At 44.9% G+C, this 15,072-nt stretch overlaps 1 protein-coding gene across 6 annotated transcripts in view; it reads right to left on the bottom strand.

Moving 5' to 3' along the window:
• STK31 (serine/threonine kinase 31) overlaps positions 1–15,072 on the bottom strand; it is a 112,765-nt gene that overhangs the window by 41,583 nt on the left and 56,110 nt on the right. For 5 of the 6 annotated variants that reach the window (XM_045008126.1, XM_045008130.1, XM_045008125.1 and 2 more), the window contains exons 13-15: positions 9,493–9,609; positions 3,931–4,050; positions 3,338–3,469 (exon numbers count right to left, since the gene is read on the bottom strand). The exons of the other annotated variant lie outside the window; for it this stretch is intronic. In XM_045008126.1, coding sequence (XP_044864061.1) covers positions 3,338–3,469; positions 3,931–4,050; positions 9,493–9,609 — 369 coding nt within the window. The remainder of the gene's footprint in view (positions 1–3,337; positions 3,470–3,930; positions 4,051–9,492; positions 9,610–15,072) is intronic. 6 annotated transcript variants of the gene reach the window in all.

The following is a 15,072-nucleotide window of genomic DNA, read 5'->3' on the forward strand; positions in this document are numbered from 1 at the left end:
GAAGAGAGAGGCCCTTTTCTCTCACACCACCGAATGCAAACAGCTGGAAGGCAATCCCAGTACTGGGGGGAAACCCCACAAATTCCAAAAGGGCCAATGACCTGCATAAGCTACTGCCCACCGGGCCAGGGACTTCAGACAGCACCCACACTGGGATCCAATGGGACCTATGCCAGATACTGGTTAACAGCTCCTTGGTTGGGTGCACAGTCCTCGGACTTGTCAGCTTGGTGGGGGGGGGGGGACAATAGGGGGCAGTACCCCTCGCTTCCGTCAGCTGCTGACGAGGGTCTGGGGAATGGTAACAGAGTGGGAAAGTCTTCGCTGACATCAGCAGAGATAGTTTTCCTTTAGTCAGTACCAGAGGATCCAATGCCAGATAGCAGCTATGGGGAACATGCTCCCTTCTGCTTGGTGATCTCGCCGGTGATCTTGGAAGTTGCCCCACGGGAGTCGGCAGTACCAGGAGAGCCATCAGGTCCCTGGCCACTGCAAACGCCTTTAGGGTAGACAGCACTGCGATCTCACTGGCACCACAATGTCCCGCCGGTGTCAGTGGATTGTCCTGCACCACTCAACTGCACCTGCAAGCAGGGCGGAGTTGAGAGTGCTGCTTGCAGAGTGGGGATAGAGGAGTGGCCCAATGCAGTCGTATTTCGCTGCCCTCCCTGTGTTTGTCCTTACTCACCATCAGGGAATGCCCCCTCTCAGAACACTGCTTTTGTGCTTCTTTCCTCAGCACCAGTGAAGGGGAACAGTGCCGAGAAACCCAGAGGAGCACTCCACACCGATGTCAAGGTATTCAGTGCCAAATCTCACTGGCCTGGCTATGATGCCAGTCTAAATGCGGCTTCCATCAGAATGGACTTTAGCCTAGCCTCCCTGTCCTTTTTCATATGAGGCTTGAACTGGCAGCATATCTGGCAACACTCTCGCACGTGAGCATCCTCCAGACAGTTCAGAGAGATGGAGTGCAGGTCAGTCACCACAGGAGGCACAGGGTTTGAAGCCCAGAGTCCAGGGCTTGCCCAGCCCTGGGGGCAGAGGATACCCCTCTAAATAAATGCAGGGTTGAACTATATACACTGTTACTACAAGAAATAAACTGAAGGTAACTAAACTTGCGAAGAAAGGAGAGAATAATGGAACCACTAGAAGAAATCCTTGCTGAGGCAAGAGTAGTTGTTACAGCGACCATCATGGATGTTAAGGAGAAACTGAGAGGGTGTGGAACCAGCCAGGCCCCATATACCGGCGCACGAGCATGCAGCACCAGAGGGCACTAGAGCCAGCCCAATGGATACCACTGTGAGAAAAAACCTCCGGCGACTGTGCATGCAGCACAAGCACATCTAACATGGAATGGACATGAGCAAGCACTCAAAGAAGAACTGGAAGCATTTCAGAGAATGCTACCATGCTGGTCCTGGACTTCAATCTCTTACCTAGCAGCCTAAATTTGGCCTCCAGGCCCTCCCTCCTATCTTTTCCTACGTCACTAGTACCTACATATACCACCAGCTCTTCCCCAGCACGACACATTAGGGTGACCAGACGTCCTGATAAAATCGAGACGGTCCCGATATTGAGCAGTTTGTCCTGAATCCTGACTGAAGCACCGTTGGGGCGCCATTTGTCCCGATATTTTGTTTCGGGTGCGGCGGCCTGTTTTTATTTATTTGTGGGGGGGTTTCTGCTTAGGCAGCGGTGAGAGGCAGGGGGAGCACCTTTTCAATTGTTACACTCACCCGGCACATCCGTGTCTTCAGCAAGCGGGTCCTTCAGTCGCTGGCGGTCTTCGGCAGCATTTCAGCAGTGGATACTTCTTTCTTTGGCGGCAAGATTTATTACCCGCCGCCGAAACGTCACCGAAGACCCAGACGCAGTGAGTATAACAATTGAAAAGGCGCTCCCCCTGCAGCAGTCCCAATATTATGAAGTTATCATCTGGTCACCCTATGACACATAAATATCCCTAGATGTCTTGAGAGATCTGCAACCTTCAAACCCAGCAGGTCAGTCACCGTGTGGTTCTACCAGTAATCACAAACCCAGCTAGCTATATTTCCAATGAATCAATTATCAAATCCCCTGTTACTATTACCCGTCTCTTCCTAACAACTGGGATTCCCTCCCCTGAAGAGACATCCTCAGTGCAAGAGGATACCATGACATCATCTAAAAGGAGGGTGCTAATTGAGATCATTTCCCTCTGCTCCAGTTTGATGTTCTCCTTTCCAAGACTTTCATCCTCAACAGCACAGAGGTTGTCAGACATGGGGTGGGTCTGAAAAGTCTCCTCTGTCTCCCTTACTCCTCCAGTTCAGCCATTCTGGTCTCAAGAGCCCATAGTCAGTCTATGAGGGCTATGAGCTCCTTGCACCGAGTGCACACATATGCCACTTGCCCACAAGGCAGGTACTCATACAAGCTACATTCACTGCAATAAACTGGATGGTCCCATTCTGCTGCTGGACTTCTGCCTGCATTATTTTTACTCCAGCAGATTTTTCTGTTTTTTTGTTGGGGTTATTTTCTTTGTTTGGGAGGGGGATTTTGGGGGATGGGTTATTGGCCTAAGTTTAGAGAATGTTAATTAAGTGTATCTGGCTCTCATGCTCCCTCTCTAAACTCCCTCGCAAAACTCCAGTTTGTACAGCAAAGATGTAAACTTATCTGCCCTTAATCCCTGCCGGAGCTGGGGGAATACTTACATTTTTTAGGACTTATTCAGCTGAAAAAGAACTGAAAGCTGTGGCAAACAACGACCCTTATGCACCATCAGTGATTAGGTGTACACACAGTCAGTGAGGTGGTTAGAAGTTCAAAACTATAAATATGACAATATAAGTGTGTTTAACTTCTTTGGCTTCTCACATTTAAATAGCGGAGAAACAAAATATTCACATAAAAAGTGAAGTGATCGATGAACACCAAAGTATAACCCACAGGGAGGTGAAAAAAAATGGAGTCTGAGAAACCAAGTAAGGTGAAAGGGATCACACAATGAACACTGGAAAGTAAGACAGATATTCTTGATTAGTATGACATGAAATATGACTAGGTCACTACACAAAACTCTCTCCCTTCCCAAAAAGAGCTGACTTCAGAGCTACCCAGGCCCAGACTATGGAATATATTTGAAAAGCTTCTGCACGGCTTTTTTAGTCAAAACTGCTTAACTTAAAATTGGTCTTCAAATAAATGCCTGTTTAGTCAGAACTTAAAGGAAACTTCTTCAAATCTAGACAACTATAACCACTGGTTACCACTTAGCTGGGATAAGCAATTTAATTTCTCCGTAGTATGTTTAAAAAAAACAGGAACATTTCCATACTTCTTCCAAGTTGCTCTTTTCAACCAACTTCCATCTGAGTCGTGCCTTTACATTTTTCAAAGTCTTCTTAATTGATAACAAAGTGTCAATGTTGGGGCTTTTATTCAACCATTCCACAATCTGCTTTTTAAACTAAGTTTTAAAAAAGGAAACAGTTAGTGAACGTATTTACATACATGTCCTAATACATTTCGAAAAGACTGGCTGAAGCCTACTATTTAATTTAGGTTTTGTAGGTCAGATTACTACTTGTCTATAGGAGCAGGCTTCTTTACAAGTACAATCTTAAAATCATCTTTCTATGAAAAAGTCATCTACTAACAGTCTCTTTAAAGTTACACTTCATGAATTTTTAAAAAGAGTTTGTAGACTCAAATCTTAAGTTACTTATTTATAAAAAGTATTTCTAAATTTTAAGTTAAGAACAGGAGACCAGCAGTTCTCACATTTCTAAAACAAAAAGCAAATAACCACCAGAACCAGACACACAATCTTCAGTATAAAAAGAAACGTTAAAGAACACCCTAAAAAATAAATGAGTTCAGAAAATATTGAACAGTGTGATAGACAAGCAGGTGAAGGAGTAAACTGACCTCAACACTGGCCAAATACTTGCTCTGTACTACAGTGATAAGATGTTGCTCCTGATGGATCTTCTGTATAACTTTATTGTAAGCATTTAAGATTATTTCCTTATCTGCCTCATCTTGGTCCTGGGTTGAATTACACATAAGAAGTAAATAAAAGGCTTACAGTTATTCTCAATTTGTAAGTGTCAACATCTAAGATATAAAATTCTACTGAAAATACCAATGTTAATGGAATGGCTCTAATGTCAGATTTTTATCTCTTTTCTTGAGGACACTGGAAATGGAAAAGTTCACAAGTCTTAAGAGCTCACCAAAAAGTCACAGTAAAATAAAGATTGATCGGCATTTCCATACAAAAGCTTCATTTTTATCATGTTATATTTTGTACTGTATAAAAAAGCTTAACAGCTTAGGTTTCTTTTTTAAATGTGTACTAAATGTCAAGATGTGCATCATCTTCACCTCTAAAAAGCAAGTCACCTGCTCTGTTGCCGATTGCAGTCAAAATAAGTGTTGACTGAACTGATGTTCTAGTAGCATTATATTATCAAGAGACTGATTCAATTCCTGTTCCTGGCTGTTTCTCTCTGGTAGAGCAGGGACTTGTATTGTTGAGACAGTGCAAGGAGTTCAGAGAAGAATTATCAAAATGAAGAGAATGGAGCAATCCTCTTTATCATAAAGATAAATAACCATGGGCGCCAACTTATATGGGCTCCTGGGGCTAAAGCCCCAGGAATATTCACAGTCAGGGGCTCTGCTCCACCAATATTTGGAGCTAGGTTTCTCCCCTTTAAATCCCAGCCGCGGCCGGGAATTAAAAGGCTCTGGGTTGCCCGCAGCCGCGGGGAGCCCAGAGCCCTTTAAACCTCAGCCGCGGCCGGGAATCAGAGGGCTCTGGGCTGCCCGCAGCGGTGGGGAGCCCAGAGCCCTTTAAATCCCAGCTGCGGCCGGGAATTAAAAGGCTCTAGGTTGCCCGCAGCTGCGGGGAGCCCAGCACCCTTTAAATCTCAGCCGCAGCCGGGAATCAGAGGGCTCTGGGCTGCCCGCAGCGGTGGGGAGCCCAGAGCCCTTTAAATCCCAGCTGCGGCCGGGAATTAAAAGGCTCTAGGTTGCCCGCAGCCGCGGGGAGCCCAGCACCCTTTAAATCTCAGCCGCAGCCGGGAATCAGAGGGCTCTGGGTTGCCCGCAGCGGCGGGGAGCCCAGAGCCCTTTAAATCTCAGCCGCGGGCGGGAGTCAGAGGGCTCTGGGCTGCCCACAGAGATTCTGAGCCGTGGCTGGGATTTAAAGGGCTCACGGCTCCCCGCGGCTGCCGGCAGCCCAGGGCTGTTTCAATCCCGGCATGCAGCCGCTGTTTGCCCCCTCCCCAGACCTCTGCCCCAACTGCCCCCCAGGACCCCCACCCCCTATCTAACACCGCTGGTGGTCCTTATTCCCTGATACCCCTCTCCTGGGACTCCTGCCCCCCAGGACCCCACCCCCTATCTAAATGCTGCTGCTCCTTGTCCCCCGATTGTTCCCTCCCAAGACCCCTGCTCCAACTGCCCCTTGGGACCCCATCCCCTATCTAAGCCTCCCTTCTCCTTGTCCCCAACTCCCCCCTCCTGAGACCCCCCCCAGCTTTCCCCCAGGACCCCACCCCCTACCTGTCCCCTGATAACCCCTGGGACTCCCATGCCTATCCAACTGCTGACTGTCCCCTGACTGCCCCCCTGAACCTCTGCCCCATCCAACCACCCCTGCTCCCTGTCCCTTGACTGCCCCCTGGAACTCCCTACCCCTTCTCCAACCCCCAGCCCCCTTACTGTGCCACTCAGACCAGCGTGTCTGGCTCCATGCAGCTCCAGACACATTGCTGCCATGCTCCTCCGTGGAGCCCACAGGCCCCCCCGCAGCACCTGCCTTCCAGATTTGAACACCTCAAAATTCAGGAGTGCTCAAGCTCAGTTTGGGCAGCTGTTACTTCATTTCTCCCAAATCAAATATACTGATCCACTGTAACTTGCTGTAGAAAAAGCAGGATAAAATTGAGCAAGAAATGCTTATTAGCACTGGAATTGCTATTTTCAACAGCCATTGCCTTTTTGTTTGTTTAAGGAAGACAGTGATATTGCATTGGCAAATTTCCCATAGAAAGAAAGAGTGGAACGAAAGAATAATAAAGGCACCTCAACTTTTCCTCATTTATGGAGGACAGTCTTATAATATGCATCCAGATATCTTCCAATCACACAAGCTGAAAATTGTTCCACTTTACTGCACCTCTGTAACCATATGGGAACCAATCCTGTCTGTGTTTTGTGCACATACAAAATTCCTGCTGAATGACCTGCCCTGGGAGCGTTACCAGTGACCCAGGGCTGGGGAGGCAGGAGGTGTGTGTGTGGGGGAGGCACTGGCGTGGGGGAGCCCAGGGCTGGGGCACTGGTGGGGAGGAAAGGGGGAAGCCCAGCGCTGGGGCGGAAGGGGGTGTGGGTCAGTGGGGGGAGAGCCCAGGATTGGGGCAGCAGGGGGTACAGGGGGGAGCCCAGGGCTGGGACGGGGGGCAGACATTTTTTTTTGCTTGGGGCAACAAAAAACCTAGAGCTGACACTGCCGGGTTCCCCCAGCCGCCGGAGCCCCGAGCCCTTTAATTTGACCCTGAGGGCTCCCAGCCACCTCTTCAGCTGGGAGCCCCCGGTTGATTTAAAATAAGGTATCACCTCCCCACCCCCAACCTTCCTTTTTGGCCCACAGCTGTTTTGGTGGGGCGGCGCTGGGGAAGGAGGGTTTGTTTCTGCAGGGCTGGACAGCCCTGGGGCGGGGTGTTTCTGCGGGGCCGGGAGGTTTCGGCCCTCGGCTGTTTTCTTTGGAGGAATGTGGCCCTCGCCACTTTACGAGTTGTGCAGGCCTGGGCTACAGCATAAGAGCAATGCTAGCTGCTGCTGTAGCACCTCAGGAGGGGGAGGGGGAGGGGGAGGGGAGGGGGCCGTGCTGTGCTTGGCAGCCCTCCCCTGCCCCTACCTGGAGGAGACGCGAAGGGGACTTCTGGCCAGGAGACGGACATCACTCACCTTAGCAGCTGTTGGGGCTTCCGTGAGTGTTTGACCCTATGATTCCCCTCCTGCCGCAGCCCCAGCCCCCACTCCTGCCCAACGCTGGGGAAGGGGCAGCCCCATGCCATCCCCTCCCACCGTCCCCCAGTGAAGCTATGGTGAGGGGCAGCAGGCTGCACAGGGGAGGCAGGAAGCCACATGTGAAGGCAATGCCCTCTCCCCCAGCACCCACCAATCCACCCGCCACAGGAGGGAAGGGAGAGGGAGGCTTCCTAGACCTGAGCAGCTGGGGCTTGGGTGAATTTTATGACACCCTGCTCCCCCACCCCATAGCCACCACCCTGCAGACCCCACTTCTGCCCCATGCTGGGCAAGGGGCAGGCCCATCCCCCATCCACAGTGAAGTTATGGTGAGGGGCAGCAACATGGAAGGCCACCTGTGATGGCAACCCCCCCCACCCAGTACCCATCATAGGGGAGGTGAGTGAGCTTTCTGGACCTGAGAGGGGCCCTAGGAGCATGTGCAGTGACTGTGGTGCAGAGTGAGTGTGCTGTGGGGGGCAGGGGGGGAGAGGAGGGGTCCCTCCCCTGGAGCTTGCTGCTGCCAGTGGTGGTGATGGGGAGTCCTCTCTGGCCCTAGCCCTGGGGCAGCCTGTCTGCACCCCAAGTTCCTCATCCTCAGCCCTGCCCCACCCCAAAGCCTGCACCCCCAGCACCGAGCACGCTCCTGCACTGTGAACCCCTCATCCCCAGCCCCACCCCAGAACCCTCACCTGAGGGGAAAAACGTGCAACTTAAATTTGGTGGTCAGTTTGGAGTATCATTTTGTTTAGCACGATACTTGACTATTTTACACCCCTTTAAAGTATATAACTAGTCGTATACAGGTGTTACAAAGTGGGAATGTTCTTAATGTTTTCTCTGAATACTGTGTGGGTGCCTCAGTTTCCTCTCTGCATTTCTCAAGGATCTAGATGGTGGGATAAGGGGATGTGATTGTTGTAGAGCCGTAGAGGGACAGTGTGAGCTGTCTGCACAGAGAATGGCTGAAACCCTGTCTCCTGGTAACTGATGGCCTGGGCCACTCTCCTGCAAGGTGCCAACTGAAGGTGTTGGAGAACAGAGAGATCGGGTGGCCTCCTAATGCCTGGAAAAGAGACAAAGGCCAGAGGAGGGAGTGTCAGTGCCTGTGCAGACTTCTGGGAAGTGCATGGTGTGGAAGGGGATGCTGTGATGCTTTGGAACAACGCCATACAAAGCCAGTCAGGACTCTGGGGGAGCCTCCTCTCTCGGAGCATACTGTCTCCAGGGAAAGAAGCTTACACCTTCCTGGGTCTGACCTCGGAGTATTCAGCATGCCCTTCCACATCATGCACTTTCCACAGCGAGTCTGCCCAGGTGGGTCTGGGGCAACCAGAGGTCCCTGCACCCCAACTCCACAGTCAGATGTGACTCTCAGCCAAACAGTAAAACAGAAGGTTTATTAGATGACGGGAACACAGTTTAAACAGAGCTTGTTGGTACAGAAAACAGAACCCCTCTGTCAGGTCCATCTTGGGGGGTGGGGAGCCCAGAACCAAGTTCTGGGTCTCTCCCCATTTCCCCAGCCAGCTCCAAACTGACACTCCCTCCTCTGGCCTCTGTCTCTCTTCCGGACAAGGAGGCCACCTGATCTCTTTGTCCCCAACACCTTCAGTTGGCATCTTGCAGGGGAAACTGAGGCACCCACACAGTATTCAGAGAAAATATTAAGAACATTCCCACTTCATCACAACAGGTGCAACAAAATATAATACTGTATATTGAAGTAGGCAAGTGCTGCTTCTGACTTTCCACTTTTAATTGACCCTTGTAATCTTGTGGCATTGACGCGTTGTAGCTTCATTTTATATCGGCTTACAGGGCGGGAGCGGGGGGGCACCACCATTTTGGGCCCCACCAAAAATTATACAAACCTGCCGCCTATGTAAATAACTGAAGAAAAAAAACTAGGCTGAACATCAGAAAACATTTCCTAATGAGAGAAAAATGGAGTAAGTCTTCAAGGAGAGGTTGTAGAAACCATTTAAGACTGGACAAAGCACTGGAGAATATACTCTAGTAAGAACTTGCATGGAAACAGGCTAAATTATCTAGTACCGCTATAATACTTTACACACTTAACATTTTCAGAGCACACTTACATTAAACTTCACAATAGCACTCTGAAGTATTATTCCCATTATATAGATGGGGCACTGATTTGCCCAAGGCAATGCAGCAAGCTAGTGATAGAGCTGAGATTACAACTCGGGAATTCCTAGTTCCCAGTCCTATGTTCAGGCCACTGTGCAATGCTGGCACTTATATCACCAGGGGACAGCCTATATAAAACTTTATACACTTTCTCCATCTCATTTATGTGACAAAGACGCTGCCTACGTTGCAATGATTAATAGCAACCCATCCATAATTTGAAAGTTGTAACTGGGATCGGAGTTGTGTAAAACATTCAGAAGTAAGAACAAGTTAGAGATCATAGGAACTTACAACTAGAGAAATCTCCAGCTCTTTCCAGATATCCGACTCAGCCTTTTCAAGAACTTCATCCACGTTGCCAACCACTTCTTCTGACTTCAGAGATACTTCTGATGTCAGGTCAAAAAACTTCAGGGGAAAGAGAACTGAATGCTATAATTACAAGTTAATGCACAATACCAGCAAAAAATTAGTACTTCCTATTAAAACAGGGCTTTGGCACAAATGCCAAGCACTTCTGGAAATCAGGCCATCAGAGTCTAATGCCAGGTTCTTATTGTTTGATTGAGACTTGCAGGTGATACAACTCTTAGAGAACATACAGCATAGACTGTGCCTCATCACTAGAAAAGAAATGTAAACTGAATCCTGCCTTCCTCTGGTTCTTTTTTCCAAACCTCACCTTGATTTTATCTAAATTAAAACTAAAACTAATGTAAGTGGCAGAGGAATCACAAATCCATCACCTGTTGGGTCTCTAATGTTGAAAAACAACATTTTTTCACTCACACAATGAAACAGAAAATGACCAAGACAAAACTGGTAGGTTAATCCAGTGGTTCTCAACTAGGGGTATGCATACCCCTGGAGGTAAGCAGAGGTCTTCCAGGGGGTACATCAATTCATCTAGATCAGTGTTTCCCAAACTTTTTTTTGCCACGGAACACCTTTTAACCTATTACAGAACACTTATAATATTATTTTGTAGTTGTTTGGTTTTCAAATTAAAAAATTGCGTTATTTATGCTCAAATATATTTTATTTTATAAAACAAAGCAAAAATACAAATTTAAAATAACCTGAACTAACAATTTCTAACTGGAAAGCGCATATAAAGTAGTACAAAAATCAAGTGCAAGAGTCAAAATTAAAAACAGTGTTCTACTTAAAAAAACTGTTTTTATATATAAACAGACACCAAACAAATTAGATTTTTACTAGGAAAATCTATTTTTATAAACAGAAATACAAATTTGGATTTAATGGGATTGGTGTTTCTGCGTTTTTCTATCACAAATTCGCTTAATATTAGGAATAATGCTGGAAAGTTGAATCCTCATGTCAGGCGCAGCATCAAGTCTATTCCTATATTTGGTTTTTGTTGCAGTATAATACGAAAATCTCATCTCACACAAATAAATTGTAGGAAAAGGAAGGAGCACTCGAACTTCACGTTTAGCCACATTAGGGTACTCTTCTATTAAGCTGCTCCAAAAATTATTCAGTGGAAGATCCTTAAACTTTTGTTTCAAATCAGAGTCAGAAATCAAGTCAATTAGGCTTTCATAATCATGCGCAGAAAAGCCGACTGGTTTGGCTGTAATTACAAACAGATTTTGAACCCAAGCATTATCATCAGTAGTTGTAGGAAAATATTCTAATAAAGAGGCCTGCAAGTCACATACGTGCTGGAAAATGACGCTGGAAACTTCTTCGTGGACTGTAGAATTTATTTCAGTCAGAAATTCATGTACTGTAGGGAACCAGTCAAAGTTATTCTGTTCTACAGAAGATGCCCAGAATTCCAGTTTCTTTTTTAACGACAAAATTGTATCCATTGTAGTAAAAATGGTCATATTCTTTCCTTGCAGCGACAGATTAATTTCATTTAATTTTGAAAAAATATCTGCAAGATACGCAAGTCTCATTAGCCATGAGGAATTTGTCAGAAGTCATTAAATTTTCGTCCTGAATTATCTGAAGTGAAGAATACTAGTAGTTCACTACGAAGCTCAAAAAGCCTCACAAGCACTTTTCCTCTGGATAGTCACCTCACTTGCGTATGTAAAAGAAGTGCTTTGTGCTGACTACTCATTTCCTCACACAACATTTTAAATAACCTGGATTGAAGTGGTCGAGATTTGACAAAATTGATCATTTGTACTCCTTCATCGAGCACGATTTTCAGATATGCTGGTATTTTTTTAATTGCAAGTGCTTCTCTGTGTAGAACCCAATGGCTCTTAGTGCTTTCTGATGCCACACTTATGATTCGCGTTACAGCTCCCTTCATCTTCCCGATCGTTGTCCGAGCACCGTCAGTACATACATCAATACATTTTCGCCAACTAATTTCATGCTTTCTGATAAAATTGTTGATGCAGTTGAATATTTCTTCTCCAGTTATGTTGCTTTGCAGAGATTCACATAAGAGCAGGTCCTCTTCAGTAATATTATTAAATCTATATCGGACAAATACTAGTAGCACAGCAAGTCCTGAAATGTCAGTGGACTCATCTAGCTGCAGTGAATACTCATGGAAAATTTTCAGTCGGCAAACTAGCTCTTTTTCTAGGTCATCGGCAAGATCTTTAATATGGTGTGCAACAGTATTATTTGACAACTGTACAGCATCAATTTTTTTTTACCAGACTGCTCGCTCAACATGCATGTTACAATATCTTTCGCGCAAGGCTTGATAAGCGTTTCTCCAATAGCGTGAGCTTCTCTGGCAAAGGCTATATGGTAACTTTCTCGATAAGATGCCTCTGTTGCACTTTTGTTGTCTGTTTTAGCAATTTTAATCATCAAAAGTTTACAATTTCCAAGTGAGGCACACTTCCTCTTGAAAAAACGTATATCTTTGTTTCTGTATTCAGCATGCTTGGTTTCCAAATGCCTATGAAGTTTAGCAGGGGCCAATGAACTGTTTGCTAGTATTTTGTTGCACACGACACACTGCGCATCAGGAACATCTTTATTTCCAACATACATAAAACCGAAAGACAAATAACTTTCATCATACTTTAGTTTCAGTCTTTTAACACCTGCTTCTTCTTGTTTATTGATATACTTTGGTGGAAATTCTTTCACCTTGGATAACTCACTAGTACTAACAGATTTTTCGGCAACAAAAGACTGCAATTGTTCATCCTCACTTTGAAGTGTCACAATAGTTTGCTCATTTATTTCGGTCACAGTTGGAGTACCAGAAGAACTTGCTTTTCGTTTCAAAGTTTCTTCTTTTAGCCACAAATCCATGGTGATTACGTTTAGTAACAATATTTAGAAATAGTGACTTTTGTCAAATTTTGTTTGTCACAAATATTTATATTGTTTCGAGCGAAGCTAGTTTTGTTGTGCTTATCGCACACACGGTAAAGACCCACAGGTTTGAACATGTTGAGTAAATATGTTATATTCAACATGGCGTAAAGAGAATGGTGTGCATACCGCTGCAGTTCGCGCAGCCTCGAGCGGAAGGGGTACGACATCACTAACTGAAACGAGCCCGAAAGGGGTAGACGTCAACATGCTTGCGTGCCACGTTCTCTTTACGCCATGATATTCAATACGAGATCTATCAATAACTGGAAAAAGAGTTTTATGTTAAATTATAGTCATTCAAAAAGAGTTGTAAACTACACTCAAATATGCCAAATTTAAAATTAAAAAAAATGTAAAGATCCTTTTTTCTAATTATGATTCTTTCACAGAACACCTATTCACACTGTGCGGAACACAGTTTGGGAAACACTGATCTAGATATTTGCCTAGTTTTACAACAGGCTACATGAAAAGCACAAGGCAAGTCAGTACAAACTGAAATTTCATACAGACTAGTTATTTATACTGCCCTATATACTATATCAGATTTTCTCAACCTGGGGGGGGTCACAATTTATTTTATAATTATATGTAAAAATGAGAAAGTAAGCAATAATTCAGTGCTAGTGTGCTGTGACACTTGTATTTTTATATCTGATTTCATAAGCAAGTAGTTTTTAAGTGAGGTGAAACTTGGGGGTACAAAAGGCAAATCAGTCTCCCGAAATGGGTACAGTAGTCTGGAAAACCACTGGGTTAAACAACCCTTTAGTTTCTCTGATAGAGCCTCTCATTTTGTGTTTTTAAATCATCTTTCCAGAGAAAAATAAAGGCGATGTCTTCAGTTAAACCCATTCCCTTCTCCATCTTCGTGTTTCTACACAGGCACTTTTAGGTTTCATTATTGAGAAGCCTTTTGACAACATCCAGTGATGTTAAAACAGCTTCTCCCTCTGTAAAAATCCAAAAAAAGAGATAAAGCAACATCAAAGCTAAATTAAGCAATTTTAGCTACATGTGAAAAAAGGATAGTGGAGATATAGTTGCAGGGGAGAGAGAGGAAAAAATTATTTCTGAAGCTGTTAATTGCTCTAAGTTGCTGTAAGATTTTTAAAAAATAATACTCCAACAGCAAAAAGCACTTCAGAACCTTTGGTGCAAACGCTTGTTTCTACCTCATGCTTCAACACAAGATTTGTACCAATAGCCCAGGAATGCACACCTTGCTCTTGCATAGTGCTTAATTGTAAGTGAAATGGACACATGGATAGCTGATGTATCCTATTACCCAGACCTTTCATTATAGAAACAAAGGCTGTAATCAGAGCTTGCTTGGTTACTGAGCTCAGTGTGGTGAAACTGTGTTTAGCTCAGCTTTTTCCATGTACTATTCTCATAGGATTAAAATGTTTTCGCTAACAAATTAGACCAGTGGTTCTCAATCAGGAGTAAACATGCCCGTGGGGGTACACAGAGATCGTCCATGGGGTACATCAGTCATTTAGCTATTTGCCTAATTTTAACAACAGGAAACATGAAAAGCACTAGCGAAGACAGTACAAACTAAAATTTAAAAACAGACAAAATGAGAAAGTAAGCAATTCCAGTAATAGTGTGCTGTGACACTTTTATATTTTTAATGTCTGATTTTGTAAGCAAGTAGTTTTTAAGTGAGGTGAACTAAGCAGCTGAACCATTTTAAAGAAAAATAAGAAGTAGATTGTGCACAAATGTATTTTGGGGTCCATGTTGCATTTTAACAGCTGGAGGATAGGGGAATGAAAAGAGCTGCATACTTCCAAAATTAAAACGTTCCAGTGAGCCCTGAGGTAAAGGCGCTCTCAGGGTGTTATTCTGAAATAGGAGGAATTCTGTCCTTCCTACACTGAAGGCTGTTTCAGAGATCACAGTAAAGGAGTATACAAGTGATTGGTTTGTTGTGCTATATGAACTCATAGATGTGCCCAACATGAAGCACAGGCTTTTCCTGCAAAGAAAACAATTTAACTTTCCCCTGTGCATGAAGTTTAGAATGCCACAGAGCAGAGAATAAATCAGTGGAGCAAGATAGCCTGTGGCTACACCAAATGTTAATTGCAATGCCAAATGTTTTAGATAAATAGCTTTCTCTTTCATTGTGCGTGTAGGAGTATTAAATTAACAGCGGCAACCACACTAACATGGGAATCTGATCTCTGTAATTAATACACAGCATATGCACCAAAGATACGGAGCTATACTACATACTTGCCCTATTCAGATTCATTCAATCAACCATCTAATAAGCGTGTATATTCAGTATAACTGCAGATCTTGAAAATGTGTTATTGCTTTAATTTTAAGAACGTCACAAACTAAAAAGTGAAGATTATAGTAGGTATGTAACAATGCAGGCCTGAAGAACACATTGGCTCAAAAAGTCTGGAGTAGTACATTTGAAAATGACCACCCAACCTCTGAAAATGATAGCCACGTCTCTGCTGTGGACTGCCGTTTCCACTGTAAGTTTCATGGAAACAGACACGGATTCATGTTAAGAATGGA

Source organism: Mauremys mutica, chromosome 2, assembly GCF_020497125.1.
Source record: "Mauremys mutica isolate MM-2020 ecotype Southern chromosome 2, ASM2049712v1, whole genome shotgun sequence".
Taxonomy (NCBI): domain Eukaryota; kingdom Metazoa; phylum Chordata; order Testudines; family Geoemydidae; genus Mauremys; species Mauremys mutica.